The sequence below is a fragment of the Nyctereutes procyonoides genome, unplaced genomic scaffold (assembly GCF_905146905.1).
Source record: "Nyctereutes procyonoides isolate TBG_1078 unplaced genomic scaffold, NYPRO_anot_genome, whole genome shotgun sequence".
Taxonomy (NCBI): Eukaryota; Metazoa; Chordata; class Mammalia; order Carnivora; family Canidae; genus Nyctereutes; species Nyctereutes procyonoides.
This window is the reverse complement of record NW_026575043.1, coordinates 61,331,146-61,350,793: the sequence shown is the minus strand read 5'-3', so window position 1 is coordinate 61,350,793 and position 19,648 is coordinate 61,331,146. Positions and strand designations below refer to the sequence as shown.

The window sequence follows — 19,648 nt, the reverse complement described above, 5'->3', positions numbered from 1 at the left end:
CCTGGGTGGCGCAGCGGTTTGGCGCCTGCCTTTGGCCTGGGGCGCGATCCTGGAGACCCGGGATCGAATCCCACATCGGGCTCCCGGTGCATGGAGCCTGCTTCTCCCTCTGCCTGTGTCTCTGCCTCTCTCTCTCTCGCTGTGTGCCTGTCATAAATAAAATTTAAAAAAATCAAAAAAAAATTTAAATTTGAATAAAAATACAAAATCAATGAAAGCGAACATGCACAGGAAACATTGGTCACATCTGGGTAGTGAAAGTCAAAGTGCTGTACTTCCATCTTTGTATTTTTAAGAAGTTTCCAAGTCATGTGCTTAGGTAATCTTTTAAAAAATCATAAATGCTATGTTTTAAAATACAGTTTAATTGAGGGGCGCCTGGGTAGCATAATCGGTAAAGCGTCTGACTCTTGATTTCGGCTCAGGTTGTAATCTCACGGTCTTGAGATGGAGTCCCACATCGGGTTCCCTGCGCAGCAGAGAGTCTGCTTGAGATTCTCCTCCTCCCTCCGCCCCTCTGGTTCACGTTCTCTCTCACTCTCTCTAAAATCAATAAATCTTAAAAAAATGCATCTATATATATATATATATATAGTTTATAGAAGACTATCTCAGAAATATCTGGCCCTCTCATAGAATGAAATCATACACAAGCACAGGGCAGCTCCTTATAGGGACAGGAGAGGAAAGAGGCCCCCAATGCATCAGGGGAGAATCACAAGGTGCGTGGTGGCATCCTCACTATTTGCCGATGGCAGTTCCAATGCTTCTAATGGTCACTGCTCAGAGACAGCATGCTTTCAAAGAGACGACGCTCAGAAAAAAATGTAACTACCAAAAAGACAACGGCTAGGAATAGACAAATAAAAGTGGAACTATGTTTATGAACAATGCCGGTGCTTCAGTTCTTGGCATCTGTTAGACTGAAGAGCAGTAAGACTCATTTCCCTTGTGCAGCAGTGTTAAAGAAGGGTGCCATTTCTTGGCCTCTGCTTCAAATAACTGTAGGGAAAGGACAAAGTCACCCAGAGCCTTGCTTCTCTCTCAAGTTGTAGGAGGAAAGCCTTCTTTAAAATTTAGAAAACCTAGAGTTTGAAGGAGAGAATGCAGTGATGTGACCAGAGTGAGAGGAAACAAGGTCCTTCTATTTGTTGGTTAGGCACGGACTGGAATGGCCTTTCTGGGAGACAGTTTGTTGCTATCAATCCAAATGAAAAATACATGGGCCTCTGGCCACAGGTTTATTCAAGGAGTTTATACCACCAGTACCCCCACACAATGAAGTAGAAAATATAATCAAAGTTTCTACGGCATTACGTCCAAGAGCAAAACCTAAGAGACATTTAATAAATATGGTGCATTCTTCAGGTGGAATACCACACAGCGAGGAAAAAGAAAAAAGGCAGAAGTAGCTCTGCTGGTTTGGAAGGATCACTAAAATACACGCTTAAATATACGGAGACATCACATTTGTGGAAATAAATATACTCCACGTGTATGTGTGTAAGACATTTTAAAAATATATTTTATAGGGGATCCCTGGGTGGCGCAGCGGTTTGACGCCTGCCTTTGGCCCAGGGCGCGATCCTGGAGACCCGGGATCGAATCCCACGTCGGGCTCCCGGTGCATGGAGCCTGCTTCTCCCTCTGCCTGTGTCTCTGCCTCTCTCTCTCTCTCTGTGACTATCATAAATAAATAAAAAAAAATTAAGAATATATATATATATTTTATAAACAGTAATACATCTAAGGGTCAACAGAACGACCAGCCCCAGTGCTTGATGCCTTGTGAGTGCAAAGTACAGCTACCAGTCAGTGACAACATTTTAAAGATTCCCAAGGAGCTTTAAGAGCCATGAACTTTATCTTGGCCTCTGTGCTTCTTTTGTATTTTGAGATCAACCTCAGGATGTGTCCTAGGACACTTGCAACAGAATTCAAAGTCATACTTGGTCAGCAGAAAAGAGGTATTCAGGAGTAATGCTTTCAGGAATACCTTCCCTACTGATGGAAAACAATTCATGTGGATGATTCAGGCAGTGTCGTAAAAATATGGAAGCACAGGTATATTCTCAGATTCACAGGCTAAAATGTCCATACAGAGATATATTTGTTGCAATGACTGTGGGAGAAAAAAAATATTCAAGGCAACTTAAATGTCCCTTAATTGAAGCCTGGTGAGATGATGGCACTCCCATGCATAAAATGCTAGGCAAGCATTGACAGAATGAGGTAGCTCTATATAGGTGCCGCTGCAGAAAAATCTCCCAGATGCATTGTTAGGTGGTAAAAACAAGATGCTGACTATGTATAGCATGCTCCCTTTCATGTTTTTTTGTAAAGGAAGAGATACATGCAAATAAGTGTACACGTTTATCCAGCAGCCAGCCTCCAAGATGGCCAGCTCCCGGAGGTCACGACCAACGAGGTTCCATCTCATGCCTGAGAGGGCTGATCTGTGTGATCCAGATGCTCTGGAACTCATGCTGTATGGCTTCAAAGGATGGGTCATGATAGACCAGTCAGCTTCCAATTTCTATCCTAGATGGGCCTTTCTTGGAGAAGTGAGCTGCCACATCACAAGGATGCTGCTGCCAACAGCTACCTTACAAGTGGCCCTTGTGGGACCAGTCAGGCCTCCAGAAGACCCAGCCCCAGCCGGAACACACAGTACGTGGTCTTGACTGCCACCTCACCAGAGACCCTGAGACAGAATCCCAGCATAGGTGTTTCTAAATTCCAGACCCACATAAACTATCCCATATATATATGGGATATATATATATATTTTTTACACTGTTTTTATATGGTACAACACCCAGTGCTGATCCCATCAAGTGCCCTCCTCAGTGCCCATCATCCAGTCACCCCAACCCCCCACTCACCTCCCCTTCCACAACCCTTTGTTTGTTTCCCAGAGTTGGGAGTCTCTCATAGTTTGTCTCCCTCTATGATTTTTCCCACTCAGTTTCCCTCCTCTCCCCTATAATCCCTTTCACTATTTATTATATTCCCATATGAATGATGCCATATAATGTTTGTTATTCTCCGATTGACTTACTTCACTCAGCATAATACCCTCCAGTTCCATCCACGTTGAAGCAAATGGTGGGTATTTGTCGTTTCTAATGGCTGAGGAATATTCCAGTGTATATATATATAGACCACATCTTCTTTATCCATTCATCTGTCAAAGGATATCATGGCTCTTTCCACAGTGTAGTTATTGTGGACACTGCTCCTATGAACATTGGGGTGTAGGTGTCCCGGCATTTCACTACATCTGTATCTTTGGGGTAAATACCCAGCAGTGCAATTGTTGGGTCATCGGGTAGCTCTATTATTAAATCCTGGAAGAAGCTCCACACGGTTTTTCAGAGTGGTTGTACCAGCTCACATTCCCACCAACAGTGCAAGAGGGTTCCCCTTTCTCCACATCCTCTCCAACATCTGTTGTTTCCTGTCTTGTTAATTTTCCTCATTCTCACTGGTGTGAGGTGGGATCTCATTGTGGTTTTGATTTGTATTTCCCTGATGGCAAGTGATGCGAGGCATTTTCTCATGTGCTTGTTGGCCACATGTACGTCTTCTTTGGTGAAATTTCTGTTCATGTCTTCTGCCCATTTCATGATTGGATTGTTTGTTTCTTAGGTGTTTAGTAAGTTCTTTATAGATCTTGGATACCAAACCTTTATCTGATATGTCATTTGCAAATATCTTCTCCCATTCTGTAGGTTGTCTTTTAGTTTTGTTGACTGTTTCTTTTACTGTGCAGAAGCTTTTTATCTTGATTAAATCCCAATAGTTCATTTTTGCTTTTGTTTCCCTTGCCTTCGTGGATGTATCTTGCAAGAAGTTGCTGTGGCCAAGTTCAGAAAGGGTGTTGCCTGTGTTCTCCTCTAGGATTTTGATGGATTCTTGTCTCACATTTAGATCTTTCAAACATTTTGAGTTTATCTTTGTGTCTGGTGTAAGAGAATGGTCTATTTTCATTCTTCTGCACATGGCTGTCTAATTGTCCCAGCACCATTTATTGAAGAGACTGTCCTTTTTCCAGTGGATAGTCTTTCCTGCTTTGTCAAATATTAGTTGACCCTAGAGTTGAGGGCTCATTTCTGGGTTCTCTATTCTGTTGCATTGATCTATGTGTCTGCCACTACCACACTGTCTTGATGATCATAGCTTTGTAGTACAGCTTGAAATCTGGCATTGTGATGCCCCTGGCTCTGGTTTTCTTTTTCAATATTCCTCTGGCTATACGAGGTCTTTTCTGATTCCATACAAATCTTAAGATTCTTTGTTCCAAGTCTCTGAAGAGAGTACATGGTATTTTGATAGGGATTGCATTGAACATGTAGATTGCCCAGGGTAACACTGACATTTTCTCAATATTAATTCTTCCAATCCATGAGCATGGAATATTTTTCCATCTCTTTGTGTCCTCCTCCATTTCTTTCAGAAGTGCTCTGTAGTTTTTAGGGTATGGATCCTTTATCTCTTTGGTTAAGTTTATTCCTAGGTATCTTATGCTTTTGGGTGCAATTATAAATGGGATTTATTCCTTAATTTCTTCTTTTTTCAGTATCATTGTTAATGTATGGAAATGCCACTGATTTCTGGGCATTGATTTTGTATCCTGCCACATTGCCGAATTGCCATAAGAGTTCTAGTAATCTTGGGGTGGAATCTTTTGGGCTTTCTATATAGAGTATCATATCATCTGTGAAAAAGGAGAGTTTGACTTCTCCTTTGCCAATTTGAGTCTTTTATTACTTTCTTGTTGTCTGATTGCTGAGGCTACGACTTCTAGCCTCACCATGTTGAAAAACAGTGGTGAGAGTGGACATCCTTGTCATGTTCCTGATCTTAGGGAAAGGCACTCAGTTTTTCCCCATTGAGAATGATATTTGCTGTGGGATTTTCATAAATGGCTTTTAAGATATTGAGCAATGTTCCCTCTATCCCTACACTTTGAAGAGTTTTAACCAGAAAGGATGCTGTATTTTGTCAAATGCTTTCTCTGCATCTACTGAGAGGATCATACGGTTCTTGTTTTTTCTCTTGTTGATGTGATCTATCACATTGATTGTTTTATGACTGTTCAACCAACCTTGCATCCCAGGGATAAATCCCACTTGGTCATGGTGAATAATCCTCTTAATGTACACTTGGATCCAATTGGGTAGTATCTTGGTGATAATTTTTGCATCCATATTCACTAGGAATATTGGTCTATAATTCTAATTTTGGGTGGGGTCTTTGGTTTGGAACCAACTAATGCTGGCCTCATAAAGGAGTTTGGAAGTATTCTTTCCCTTTCCATCCTTTGGAACAGCTTTAGTAGAATAGGTATTGTTTCTTCTTTAAACATTTGATAGAATTCCCCTGGGAAGCCATCTGGCCCTGGACTTTTGTGTCTTGGGAGGTTTTTGATGGCTGCTTCAATTTCCTCACTGGTTATTGGTCTATTCAGGTTTTCTATTTATTCCTGTTCCAGTTTTGGTAATTTGTGGTTTTCCAGAAATGCATCCATTTCTTCTAGATTGCCTAATTTGTTGGTATATAGCTGCTCATAATATTTTTAAATCTTTTGTATTTACTTGGTATTGGTTGTGATCTCTCCTCTTTCATTCATGATTTTATTAATTTGAGTCTTTTTTCTTTTTAATAAGGCTGGCTAATGGTTTATTTATCTTATTAATGATTTCAAAGAACCAACTCCTGATTTTGTTAATCTGTTCTACAGTTCTTCTGGTTTCTATTTCATTGAGTTCTGCTTGAATCTTTATTATCTCTCTTCTGCTTGGTGTAGGCTTTACTTGATGTTCTTTCTCCAAGTCCTTTAGATGCGAGGTTAGCTTGTGTATTTGGGTTTTTTCCCAATTTTTTGAGGGAGGCTTCTATGTATTTCCCTTTTAAGACTGCTTTTGCTGTATCACAAAGATTTTGAACAGTTGTATCTTCTTTTTCATTAGTTTCAATGAATCTTTTTAATTCTTCTCTAATTTCTTGGTTGACCAATTCATCTTTTAGTAGGATGCTCTTTAACCTCCGTGTATTTGAGTTTCTTCAAAATTTATTCTTGTGATTGAGTTCTAGAGTCAAAGCATTGTGGTCTGAAAATATGCAGGGGACAATCCCAGTCTTTTGGTATTGGTTGAGACCTGATTTTTTGACCCAACATATTATCTATTCTGGAGAACGTTCCATGTGCACATGAGAGGAATGTGTATTCAGTTGTGTTCAGATGGAAAGTTCTGTATATATATATATATATATATATATATATATATATATCTTTGTAATCCGTCTAATCCAGTGTATCACTGAAGGCCCTTGTTTCTTTGGTGATGCTCTTCCTACATCCGTCATTTGCTGAAACTGTCATATTGAAATCTCCTACTATTAGTGTATTATTATCTAAGTATCTCTTGACTTTGGTTATTAAATGTATTATTATCTGGGCAGCCCCGGTGGCTCAGTGATTTAGTGCCACCTTCAGCCTGGGGTGTGATCCTGGAGACCCGGGATCAAGTCCCACATCGGGCTCCCTGCATGGAGCCTGCTTCTCCCTCTGCCTGTGTCTCTGCCTCTCTCTCTCTCTCTCTCTCTCTCTCATGAATAAATAAATAAAATCTTAAAATAAAAATAAATGTATTATTATCTAAGTATCTTTTTACTTTGGTTATTAATTGATTTACTTGGCAGCTCCCACATTAGGGGCATAAATATTAATGATTCTTAAGTCTTCTTGTTGGATAGACCCTTTAAACATGATATAGTGTCCCTCTTCATCTCTTACTACAGTTTTTGGGATAAGCCTTAATTTATCTGGTATGAGGATTGCTACTCCAGCTTTCTTTTGAGGACCATTTGAATGGTAAATGGTTCTCCAACCTTTCATTTTCAGTCTGGACGTGTCCTTAGGTCTAAAATGAGTCTCTTCTAGGCAGCAAACAGATGGGTCTTCCTTTTTTAACCAGTTGGATACCTTGTGTCTTTTGATGAGATCATTTAGCCCATTCATGTTCAGAGTAACTATTGGAAGATATCAATTTAATGTCATCGTATTACCTATTCAGTCCCTGTTTTTGTGGATTATTTCTTATTGGCCTGTTCAGGTTTTCTACTTCTTCCTGTTCCAGTTTTGATAGTTTGTGGTTTTCCAGAAATGTGTTCATTTCTTCTAGATTGCCTAATTTACTGGCGTATAGCTGCTCATAATATGTTTTTATAATCGTTTGTATTTCCTTGGTATTGGTTGTGATCTCTCCTTTTTCATTCATGATTTTATTAATTTGAGTCTTTTCTCTCTCTCTTTTTTTAATAAGGCTGGCTAATGGTTTATCTATCTTATTAATTCTTTCAAAGAACCAACACCTGGTTTTGTTGATCTGTTCTACAGTTCTTGTAGTCTCTGTTTCATTGAGTTCTGCTCAAATATTTATTAACTCTCTTCTTCTGCTTGGTGTAGGTTTTATTTGCTGTTCTTTCTCCAGTTCCTTTAGGTTCAAGGTTAGCTTGTGTATTTGAGTTTTTTCCAATTTTTTGAGGTATGCTTATATTGCGATGTATTTCCCTCTCAGGACTGCTTTTGCTGTATTCCAAAGATTTTGAATGGTTGTATCTTCATTCTCATTAGTTTCCATGAATCTTTTTAATTCTTCTCTAATTTCCTGGTCGACCCTTTCATCTTTTAGAAGGATGCTCTTTAACCTCCACGTGTTTAGATTTCTTCCAAATTTCTTCGTGTGATTGAGTTCTAATTTCAAAGCATTATGGTCTGAAAATATGCAGGGGACAATCCCAATCTTTTGATATAGGTTGAGACCTGATTTGTGACCCAGTATGTGGTCTATTCTGGAGAAAGTTCCATGTGCACTTGAGAAGAATGTGTATTCAGTTGCATTTGGATGTAAAGTTCTGTAGATATCTGTGAAATCCATCCGGCCCAGTGTATCATTTAAAGCTCTTCTTTCTTTTTTCTTTTCTTTTCTTTTCTTTTTCTTTCTTTCTTTCTTTCTTTCTTTCTTTCTTTCTTTCTTTCTTTCTTTCTTCTTTCTTTTTTTATTATTGGAGTTCAATTTGCCAAAATATAGCATATCACCCAGTGCTCATCTGCTCAAGTGCCCCCCTCAGTGCCCATCACCCAGTCACCCCAACCCCCCACCCACTTCCCTTTCCACTACCCCTTGTTCGTTTCTCACAGTTAGGAGTCTCTCATGTTCAGTCATCCTACTGATATTTTCACTCATTTTCTCTCCTTTTGCCTTTATTCCCTTTTACTATTTTTTATAATCCCCAAAGCTCTTGTTTCTTTGGAGATCTTGTGCTTAGAAGATCTTTCATTTGCAGAAAGTGCCGTGTTGAAGTCTCCCAGTGTAAGTGTATTATTGTCTAAGTATGTCTTTACTTTGGTTATTAATTGATTGATATACTTGGCAGCTCCCAACTTAGGGGCATAAATATTCATGATTGTTAGGTCCTCTTTTTGGATAGATCCTTTGATATGATCAAGTATATGATATAGTGTCCCTCTTCATCTCTTACTACAGTCTTTGGAATAAACTTTAATTTATCTGATATGAGGATTGCTACTCCAGCTTTCTTTTGAGGACCATTTGAATGGTAAAAGGTTCTCCAACCTTTCATTTTCAGGCTGGAGGTGTCCTTAGGTCTAAGATGAGTCTCTTGTAGACAGAAAATAGATAGGTCTTGTTTTTAATCCAGTCTGAAACCCTGCATCTTTGGTGGAATCATTAAGCCCATTCACATTCAGAGTTACCTTTGAAAGATATGAATTTAGTGTCATCATAATACCTATTTAGTACCTGTTTTTGTGGCTTATTTCTTTGGGCTTCCTCTTTCTTTTACAGAGTCCCCCTTAATATTTCTTGCAGAGCTGGTTTGATGGTCACATATTCTTTTAGTTTCTGCCTGTCTTGGAAGCTCTTTATCTCTCCTTCTATCCTGAATGAGAGCCTTGCTGGATAAAGTATTCTTGCCTGCATGTTCTTCTCATTTAGGATCCTGAATATATCCTGCCAACCTTTTCTGGCCTGCCAGGTCTCTGTGGAGAGGTCTGCTTTTAATCTGATATTTCTCCCCATATAAGTTAAGAATTTCTTGTCTCACACACCTTTAAGAATTTTCTCTTTATCATTGAAATTTGCAAGTATCACTATTAAATGTCAAGGTGTTGCATGGGTTTTTATTTATTTTTTTTGTGGGGGGTGAATCTCTCTATCTCCTGGATCTGAGTGCCTGTTTCCTTCCTCAGATTAGGGAAGTTCTCAGTTATGATTTGTTCAAATATACTTTTTGGTCCTCTCTCCCTCTCAGCCTCTTCTGGAATACCAATTAGACGTATATTCTTCCTTTTCAAGCTATCATTTATTTCCCTAAACTTTTCTTCTTGGGTTCTTCATTGTTTTTCTCTTGTTTCCTCGGCTTCCTTCCTTTCCATCAACTTGTCTTCTATGTCACTCACTCTCTCTTCCACCTCATTAACCCTAGCAGTTAGAGCATCCAGTTTGGATTGCATTTCATTTGATCTGTTTTTAATTTCACCCTGATTAGATCTCAATTCTGCAGTAACAAAGTCTCTGGAATCCTTTACACTTTTTTCCAGAGTCACCAGTAGCTTTATAATTATACTTCTGAATTGAATTTCTGAAATCATATTTAAATCCAAATCCTGTAACTCTGTGGCAGAGAGTATTGTTTCTGGTTCTTTCTTTTCTGGTTCTTTTCTTTTTCTAGTCATTTTTTCCAGTGCAGAGTGGCTGTATTAGTGGACTGATTCAAAAATATCAACCATGACCTAGGTAAAATACGCTCTAGATGATTCTGAGGAGGTCAGAGTCCAGAAAATAAAAGAAAAAGAAGAACAGAACAAAATAAAACAAAAGGACCACTAAAGTGAAAAATAAATTTTAAAATTAAAAGTCAAAAACAAAGGAGAAGAACAAAGAAAAAGAAAAAATAGTAAGGAAAAGAGAAAAAAAGGGGGGATGGATTGTGGTGGTGGTGAGGAAATGGTGATGCAGAGATAATGTAGTGTAATGAGGGGTCCTAGAGGGTGATCCTCTTGGTTCCGAGTGTATTTTGTTCTGTATGTTAGAAGATGCTCAGTCTCCAATTTATATAAACCAGCAATACTTATACAGAGTCCCAACATTGATCATAAAAATGTAAACGAGATAAAAGAGGGGGGCAGAATGGGAAGGAAAAGAGAATATAATCTCATAGAATGAACCACCACAGGGTTCCACTTGGTTCTAGGTGTATGTTGGTCGTGTTGTAGAAGATACTAACTTCCACCATTGTAAAACAAAACAAGGCCGAAAAAACAGAAAACAAAATCCATATCTCATGTATCTACCAAAATTAAATTGAATATGTTGAAGGGAATCCTGAAGTGAAAAATATATCTAAGACATACAATTGTAGAAATATGAAAATCAAAAAGGAATAAACTTAAAAAATAAAGAGGTGGTAAAATATTGTAGTTAAGGTGGGAAAAGAAAAAAAATATTGGAGATATTTAGTCTGATATAAAAATGAGTCGTAATGAAAAAAGAAAAAAAAAAAGGACCGTCTAGTTCTATATACTATTGTCCCTTAGTCCTGGAGCTTTCCAGAGCTGCTTGTTCAGTAAACTTGCTCTTCCCTTGTACTTCCAACTGGTCTTCTGGGGGAGGACCTGCTGTGCTGACTCTCAGGCGTGTGTACCTGGGCAGAGATGCCCCCCCCCCCCACCAGGTGCTGGGCTCAGTGGGAGCTGTTTACCCCGGGAGGCCTCTGTTCCCTGGCGGCCCAATCCCTCCCACACACAAGGTGAAACAAAGAGGAAAATAAAAAATGGTGGCAGCCAGATTTCTAGCTCTGAAGTTGAGCTCTCCGCAAGTTACTAACCACAGTCTCCCAGTCCGCACTGGCCTAGGTGCTCTCAGGGCTGGCACAGGTGCACGGATCTGCACAGCTTGGGGGCACCTGGTAGCAGGTGAGAGTCCTTGCTGTCCCGTGCCCTCCCCACTTCCGACTGTCCCAGGCGGCACGGAGGATCGCAGGCCTTGTCTGCTTGGGCGCCCTGGGACCCGGGGCCCGTGCTGCTGGACCCGCGCTCTCCCGCAAGGAACAGAGTGCAGCCCCCTCCATAAGCTGGCAGCCTCTAGGGTAAAGGCAGCTCCGCGGGCCCACCTGACCGACTGGCTTTTCCCAAATACTCCGAGGGCTGCGGCGCTCCAGCCCTTTACCAATATCCGACCCCGGTTTGTGGTGAACTTTCCCCTGGGCACTCCTTCTTATAATGACTCCAGGAATCTTGAGGCTTCACTGCCCCTCTCTCGAGTCTGCCCGATTTCCCTGCTAAGCACTTTTCCATCAGGGAAAACTCCGACTCAGATTTTAAAGTTCTCGCTTCTCCAGGGCTGGGCTTTCATGCCCCTGAATCTTTTGCCACTCTTCTTTAGCCCTGCTAGTTGCTCCCCCAGTTTGTTCTTTTTTTTTTTTTTTTTCCACCTTCCTACCTTGTTAGAAGTGAAAACTTTTCTCTTTGTAACATTCCAGCTGTTCTCTCTTTAAATCTCAGGTCGAATTCGTAGGTGTTCAGGATGTTTTGAAAGTTATGTAGGTAAGTTTGTGGGAAAGGTGAGTTGAGGACACCTGCTCCTCCATCTTGCCATTCCCCCTCCCAGAAACTATTCCATATAAATGCACTGCTATAAGTTACTCACTTTTGGGGGTAATTTGTTACGTAATGACAGATGACTAGTATACTACCTATAAAAATTTCCAGGAGAATACACAAGAAAATAATAACTAGTTGCCTCAGGGGATAAGAAATCAGACAGTTGGAATATGAAGTGGGAGAAAGATTTACTTTTTGTGCTTTATCATTTAGTTACATTCACTCTGTGCTGGGAGGAATTTTTTAAATATGTGTGTATAGCAGCTTAAGTTTTAAAAATTTATGAAGTGAGGGAGCCTGGGTGGCTCAGCGGTTGAACATCTGCCTTTGGCTCAGGTCATGATCCTGGGGTCCTGGGGTCAAGTCCTGCATCAGGCTCCCTGCAGGGAACCTGCTTCTCCCTCTGCCTATGTCTCTGTCTCTCTCTGGGTCTCTCATGAATGAACAAAAAAACCTTAAAAAAAAAAAATTAGGAAGTAATAAGCATCCAGATAGGACCTAAGTCCCAGCTAGGTGCAGAGGGCAGGAGGGAGACCAGGGAGATGAAGCGAGGCTTGATCTAGTGTGGAAAAGTAGAAAGTCACCTTTGGCAATGAAACTTCCAAAAATTTCAGAAGCTTGTTATCCTGTTGCCTGAAGCTCTATCCCAATGTGAAGATCTTTGTAGAGAATTTTGGCCCTCAAATGACATACTACACCCCTGAAGTGTGCTACCACTGTCATGTCAGTGAATTCATTTTGGGGAAGAGGCACTTGTTGCTCGGCTACAACACAGTGATTTCTTCTGCCTTCACTTGGTGGTCTCTATACTTTCACTGAAGTCAAGCTGGTCTTGGGATGCTAAGAAGAAATATCCCCAAAATGTAGCTAGAGCTAAAAGGGTGCATGTCCCTTCAGTGATCTAGGGATCAGTGTTTCAAGGTTCCCCATGGATTGATTAATTTTTTAAGAGAGAGTGCTGTTATCAACTTCACTCTTTATGACTAATTAAGAGCTCATATTCTGTGAAGTTGGGTGCCTGGCTGACTCAATCTGGAAAGCATTAGACTCTCTTGTTTTGTTTTGTTTTTTTTTTTTAATATTTTATTTATTTATTCATGAGAGACACACAGAGAGAGGCAGAGACACAGGCAGAGGGAGAAGCAGGCTCCATGCAGGAGCCCGATGTGGAACTTGATCCCGGGTCTCCAGGATCAGGCCCTGGGCTGAGGGCAGCCCTAAACCGCTGAGTCACCCAGGCTGCCCTGTTTTTAATTTTTTAATTCAACTCAATTCAATTCAATTCAATTCAATTCAGAAGTAGAGTTCAGTGATTCAGCACTGCATATAACACCCAGTGCTCATCACATCCTCCTCATGCCCATCACGCAGTTACCCCATCACCCCACCCCCCTCCCCTCCAGTGACCCTCAGTTTCTTTCCCAGAGTTAAGAGTCTCTCGTGGTTTTTCTTCCTTTTGATTTCATCTTATTTTATTTTTCCTTCCCTTCTCCTATATTCATCTGTTTTTTTTTTTTCCCCTTAAATTCTGCATATGAGTGATAGCATATGTCTTTCTCTGGTTGACTTACTTCACTCAGCATAACACCCTCTAGTTCAGCCATGTCATTGCAAATGGAAAGATCTCTGGGTCCTGAGTTCAAGCACCATCTTGTCCATACAGCTCACTCAAGAAAATTATACATACTTTGCAGCTTTGGGTAAAGTAGCGACGTAAGTCATTTCTGTGTGGTTGTGATGTCAAGCTATGTTTGAGCTAAGGGACAACCAGACAGCTGGTGGAATATGATTTCTGGATGTGTGTGTGGGGGTGTTTCAGGATGAGATTAGCATTTCAATTGGTAGACTGAGGGGAAGACAGGATGCCCTCCCTGATGCAAGTGGGTGTTAAGGCATCTGCTGAAGGTCCCTGGAGAACAAGAAGGCAGAGGAAGGGCAAATTCACTCTCCCGGTTTAGCAGAGATATCCGTCTTCCCCTGTGCTCGTCAGACATCCCAATTCTGGTTTTCAGGCTTTCAGACTCTGGCTCCAGAGCCCCCTGATTCTCAGACCTGCTGAACCAGACTGAAGGGCAGCACTGGCAGTTCTGGTTCTCCCCCCTGCAGACAGCAGATTGTGAGACTTCTGGGCCTCAGTAATCACGCAGGCCAATCTCTACCATAAATCCCCTCTTCCATGTGTCTGGATATGCACTGGTGGTCTCATCTCTCCGGGGAGCCCTGACTAATGCACCTCTGGGAAGGAGAGCCCCAGAGCCTCCTACATGGCATGCTGGACATGAATCTGCTCTGCAGCTAAGCTGGCATACTGATCCTGACACTCTCCACTACATCACCTGCTTAACACCCAGCTCCTCAACAGTGCTCTAAATTGGCTTTAGATCTCAGCGTTTCCCTTGTTAGTAAATCAGTGGAATAAAATGTTTCAAACGTGCCCATTCTATGTTTGTAAAAGACTCATAAATGTTTGGCTTCTGAAAATCATACTTTGAGTTAGAAACTATACCTCAAAGATATTCAGGATAGTTCTCTTAATGAAGTAAAACAGCTACAACACACAGCCACTCTCGATAGGCATAGTTGTCTCCTTTCGGAACATTAGTTACTAAGGACGGAGCAAAGCAGATGATTGTGCTCCCTCCAGGTTTGAACCGGGTAAACAGGCTAAGCTGTCTCAGCTCTGTTTTACCGGACGCTGGATGTGTTTCTGGTTTTCATGATTTCTCATGTTTCACCTTTGGAGAGAAAGAGGGTTACCTTGCAAAAGTCGGCCTCCTCGGTACAGGTGAAGAGCCAATGCCGCCTCGAGGTTCTCTGCCTTGATGAAGTGGGCAACTTCAGACGAGCTCTCCAGGTCAGAGGTATCTTTCAGAAGACATATGTGGCCTGCGGCTTCTAGATGCTCCCTTTACCAAAAAATATAAATAGAGAAAGAAAATGGTGAGGGCAAAACATAAATATGTCACAGGTGGCTACTGTGATTAACATTTTAAATCAAAAAGTTAATAAAACGTATCTTCTGAAATGCCCTGTAGGGACAATCCTCCTAAAATACAGGACAAGGCTCATCATCAATGGCAGTGATGATTCACCCACCAGTGTCCGGTCCCTGAGACTATGGCAAAGACCAAGGCCAGTCAGATGAGGGTTAATTCAGGAAGTCTTCTTGGCAGCCCTTAGACAAAAGGCACATGCTGACACACACTGACATTTTTCAATGGTATTTGCTGGACCAGAGTTCCATTTTTTTTTTTTTAATCTCCTTGATTCTGCATTTTTCTCCTGTCCCTTAATGATGGATGATAATGAAAGTTTGCTTTTAAGCATCTAAAATTCAGTTCTTGGGATGATACTGAAAGTTTGCTTTTAAGCATCTAAAATTCAGTTCTTGGGATCCCTGAGTGGCTCAGTGGTTTAGCGCCTACCTTCCACCCAGGGCGTGATCCTGGAGTCCTGGGATCAAGTCCCGCTTCAGGCTCCCTGCATGGAGCCTGCTTCTCCCTTTGCCTGTGTCTCTGCCTCTCTCTCCCTCTCTTTTTCTCTCTCTTTCTCTGTGTGTGTCTCATGAATAAATAAATAAAATCTTTAAAAAATAAAATAAAATTCAGTTCTTAATAAAGACTTCAAAAGTCACCCATTATCATAGCTTCCAAAGATAGTTCATGTGCCCTTTCCATTCTACCTCCAAAACATCTTTCAGACATATCTTTCTTCTCATCCTGCTTCGGTTTCTTATAACATAAATCTGAAATAAAAATCTAATAAAAGAAATATTCTGAATGGTGACATACTATGAGCAAAATCAAAAGACAGACAAACTGAGAAAAACTACTTACACCACTTACAAAAGGAAAATTAGCTAATTTGCTTAATAAATAAAGAGCTCTCATAAATCAATAATAAGAAAAAAACAATAATAACTTGAGAAAAAGGCTATAGAAAAAGAAATTCAACTGGGCTTTTAGATGTAGGAAATGGTGCTCAACTTCAGTCACCCTTTTTACGTAGAATATTGTAAGGGGGATCCCTGGGTGGCGCAGCGGTTTGGCGCCTGCCTTTGGCCCAGGGCGCGATCCTGGAGACCCGGATCGAATCCCACATCGGGCTCCCGGTGCATGGAGCCTGCTTCTCCCTCTGCCTGTGTCTCTGCCTCTCTCTCTCTCTCACTGTGTGCCTATCATAAATAAATAAAAATTAAAAAAAAAAAGAATATTGTAAGGATCAAAAGCCTAGGGACACCTGGGTGGCTCAGTGGTTGAGTGTATGCCTTCGGCTCAGGGTGTGATCCAGAAGTCCCGGGATCAAGTCCCATATCGGGCTCCTTGAATGGAGCCTGCTTATCTTGTCTCTGCCTCTCTTTCTCTGCCTCTCTCTGTGTCTCTCATGAGTAAGTAAATAAAATCTTAAAAAAAAAAAAAAGAAGTCTGCTGAAAGTTTGTGAAATAAACACTCTCCTATATTATTTCTGAGCAGGTAAATGGGTACAGCCTCTTTGGTGGGCAATGAAGAAACAGCTAGAGTACTTAAAATGTACGAACTCTGTGACCAAACACCTCCACTTCTAGGAATTAATTAAAAAAAAAAAATACATGCACCCAAGACAAGGCTCTGCAGCTATATTTCACTTACCAAACAGACTGGAGACCTCAGTGCTGGTCAGTAGGGGACTCGTTACAATCAAGCTCTGCCTCCATCAAAGGAATGCAGTAGATCACAGTGAAGTACAGTTGACCATTGAACAACATGGGGGTTTGGGGCGTCAACTCTCCCCCACACAGTCGAAAATCCATGTATAACTGATTCCTCCAAAACTTCACTAACAACCTACTGTTGACAGGAAGCCTCGCCACTAACATAAACAGTTGATTAATACAGATTTTGTACGTTATATGTATTATATACTGTATTCTTACAACAAACTGGAGAAAAGAAAATGCTCCTCAGGAAACCACAAGGAAGAGAAAATGTATTTACAGTCCTGTATTTATATAGGAAAAAACTCTGCGTCTAAGTGGGCCCATGAAGTTCGAACCCCAAGTTGTTCAAGGGTCAAGTGTGATTTAGAATTAACTCCAAGACATATTGTTAATGAGGAGAAAGCGAAGAATACTTAGTGTATATATAGTGTGTGTGCACAGAATACCTGCAGGACGCACAAGCAGGAGACAGCAATGATTAGGTCTACAGGGGACAAACATACCCTTTTATGTTGCTGGATATTTCTACCATGGTCAGGTATTATGAGTGTTGGAGGTGTGTGTGCCTGTGTATATACAATGAACCCACCCAGGTCTCTTTGACTAAAACTCTTCCATAGTTCAGGGTAGCCAGCTCAGCTGTGAGAACAGGCCCGAATCTGTCTTGCTTCCTGAATGAATTAATGGCGGAAGACATCTCTGGATCAAGTCCAAAAACCTCACCCTAGCACACAGTGCCCTTCACAGCCCATGTGCCAGCCGCCCCCACTCCACCCACTTTGGCTCCAGACCTGCTTTTCCACCTGCAGGACACCCAGCACATCAGGCATTGGACTGTCCGGTTCCTACTGCCAGCTCCTCTCAGGGACATCCGATAGCTCCTGCTCCCACCACTATCTGTCCTCCCAACACCATCGTGCTGAGCCTCTCTCGCTCCTGATCCTTCTGTACCGCATGTATAGGAACAAGGGAGTTGCGTCGCACTTAGGCTTCAATTACAAAGAGATAACAATCAAGTACACTTAAGATTACCCTTGAGCATCTCTTAAATCATCCAGAAGTCACTATAGTACAAAGTTCAAATCCCACATAGCTTTTTTTTTTTTTTTTTCCTCCAGCAATAAAACAGATTGTTATTTCTTCAGCTAAACACCAGGTGCATTAGCTGGCTTGTATTTAGGGGAAATAGTGTACAAAACAAAGATCAGAATAAAAGAATGAAGGAACTAGAATCTTTGAGCAGAGTGGTCATAAAATGGCCCAGTTGTTTACAAAGTGGGAGCCACAGGCAAATTCAGGAACTCTGAGCAAACAGCAGATTCAGACATCTTGCTCACACCCACTCTGGGGAGTAGGGTGAGAATCATCACCTGCACTACTCTGCAAATGACAATTATTCTCTTTGGGTTTTTTTTTTTTTTGTACTATAATTAAATGCACATTGCTGTAGCTATCACTGGACAAATACAGAAAAGCTGAGTGAAGTAAGTCAATCGGAGAAGGACAAACAGTGTATGTTCTCATTCATTTGGGGAATATGAATGATAGTGAAAGGGAATATAAGGGAAGGGAGAAGAAATGTGTGGTAAATATCAGAAAGGGAGACAGCACATAAAGACTCCTAACTGTGGGAGACGAACTAGGGGTGGTGGAAGGGGAGGAGGGCGGGGGGTGGGGGTGAATGGGTGACGGGCACTGAGGGGGGCACTTGACGGAATGAGCCCTGGGTGTTATTCTGTATGTTGGTAAATTGAACACCAATAAAAATTAATTTATAAAAAAAAAAAAAAGAAAAGCTGAGATCTTGCTTAAGTTACTGAAGTACAAGGAGTATCCTGATCTTATCATTTCCACTGCTATGCTGATCAATCATTATCAGCCAATAACGCTGCCCCTCCCCACCTCACCCCACCTCAACTCCTCTGGAAGGGCTGCAGGCAACCGACAAGCAGAGCTAGGTCACATCAGCCTAAAAGTAAATGTCTTACAAATATCAGATAAGAATTCAATGCGCTTCTGGGCATAAGTGAATAACTGTTATTCCACTTTCTTAAAACTCTAGGAAATAAGAAACCAAAAACAAACGTGTTGATAAACAGAAAATTAACAGTTTGAATCCTACGTAGAGAATCCATTCCTGAGATTTTTTGGTTTATGCAAAACTGATAAGATAGGACATATGGAATGGAGGTGGTTAGGTGCAGATAATGAGTTGTTCTTGATCTATTAAACACATTATTTTTAAATGGCATTTCAACACTAAGTTTATTATCTCATAAATGTTCTAAAATAATTTTTTATATCTTAATTATCTAGGACTAAGAATTTACCCTTGTTTCTGGTTGACTTTTAATGCCTTGAAATTGCTCTAGCCCACTTCTTCTATATTGGTCACTTGATTCAATATAAACTCCACGAGCACCTAATATGTCCAAGGGGTTCACGTTTATTTGACTGAAGACTTTTTTGAGAAAGGAATCATCTCTAACAAATTATGAGATTTTAAGCACTACTTGGTAGTTCTAGGAAGTGATGAATCTATCTGCACATGGCCGACTCCAGACTCAACCGGTCTTACCTGCTTCCACCAGGCTGAAAGCCATCCTCTTTAACTGAGGGAATAGAGAACCTTGATCATTTCTGTGTTTAATGTATGCAAATTTGCATAAACTATGATGTCTGGAATACAAAATATTGCAGGAGGAACTTAATGAGAGTGGGCAACACCAAGGGCATTCCGTTCCATCTCCATGCACCCCTGCATGATCCCGAGATAGGAACACAGGTCCAGTACAATTTGGGGCTGTCCCACCCTGTGGGCCTCTCAGTGTGTGAGCCTCTGGCCAGGCCCAGTGACACAGCATCTACTGGCAGGCCAGCCACCTCAACGGCAGCTTGCGGGGGAAGCAGAGATGCGCTATTTCTGGTGGGGAAAGGTTGGCTGGGCTGAAGAAAATGTTGCCCTTGGACAGTATTTCAAGAGTTTCTGGTGTATAAAAGAAATCACGCTGGCCTTGGAATGATGAGAGTGCTCATGAAGATGGAGGCCCTTTGTGAATGCCTGCACAAACTCGCAGGCCCTAGTTTTGGAAGAGTGATCTAGCAAAGACACTGCACCACATAACTTTCTGTGGATTAAGTGAGATAACAGCACATTCGGAGGACGGGGTGTTACTTAGAATAATGTGGTCAATGTGTGTTATAAACTGTAAAGTGGATCTACTTTTTAAATGAGATTCTAATAGGATTCTGGTAGTTA

The 19,648-nt window shown here is 41.2% G+C and overlaps 1 protein-coding gene across 1 annotated transcript in view; it reads right to left on the bottom strand.

The window, feature by feature from the left end:
• Positions 1-19,648, bottom strand: part of GLT1D1 (glycosyltransferase 1 domain containing 1) — an 89,620-nt gene that overhangs the window by 61,873 nt on the left and 8,099 nt on the right. Inside the window, exon 2 of the mRNA XM_055322666.1 lies at positions 14,450-14,598. Within this exon, the coding sequence (XP_055178641.1) occupies positions 14,450-14,598 (149 nt within the window). The remainder of the gene's footprint in view (positions 1-14,449; positions 14,599-19,648) is intronic.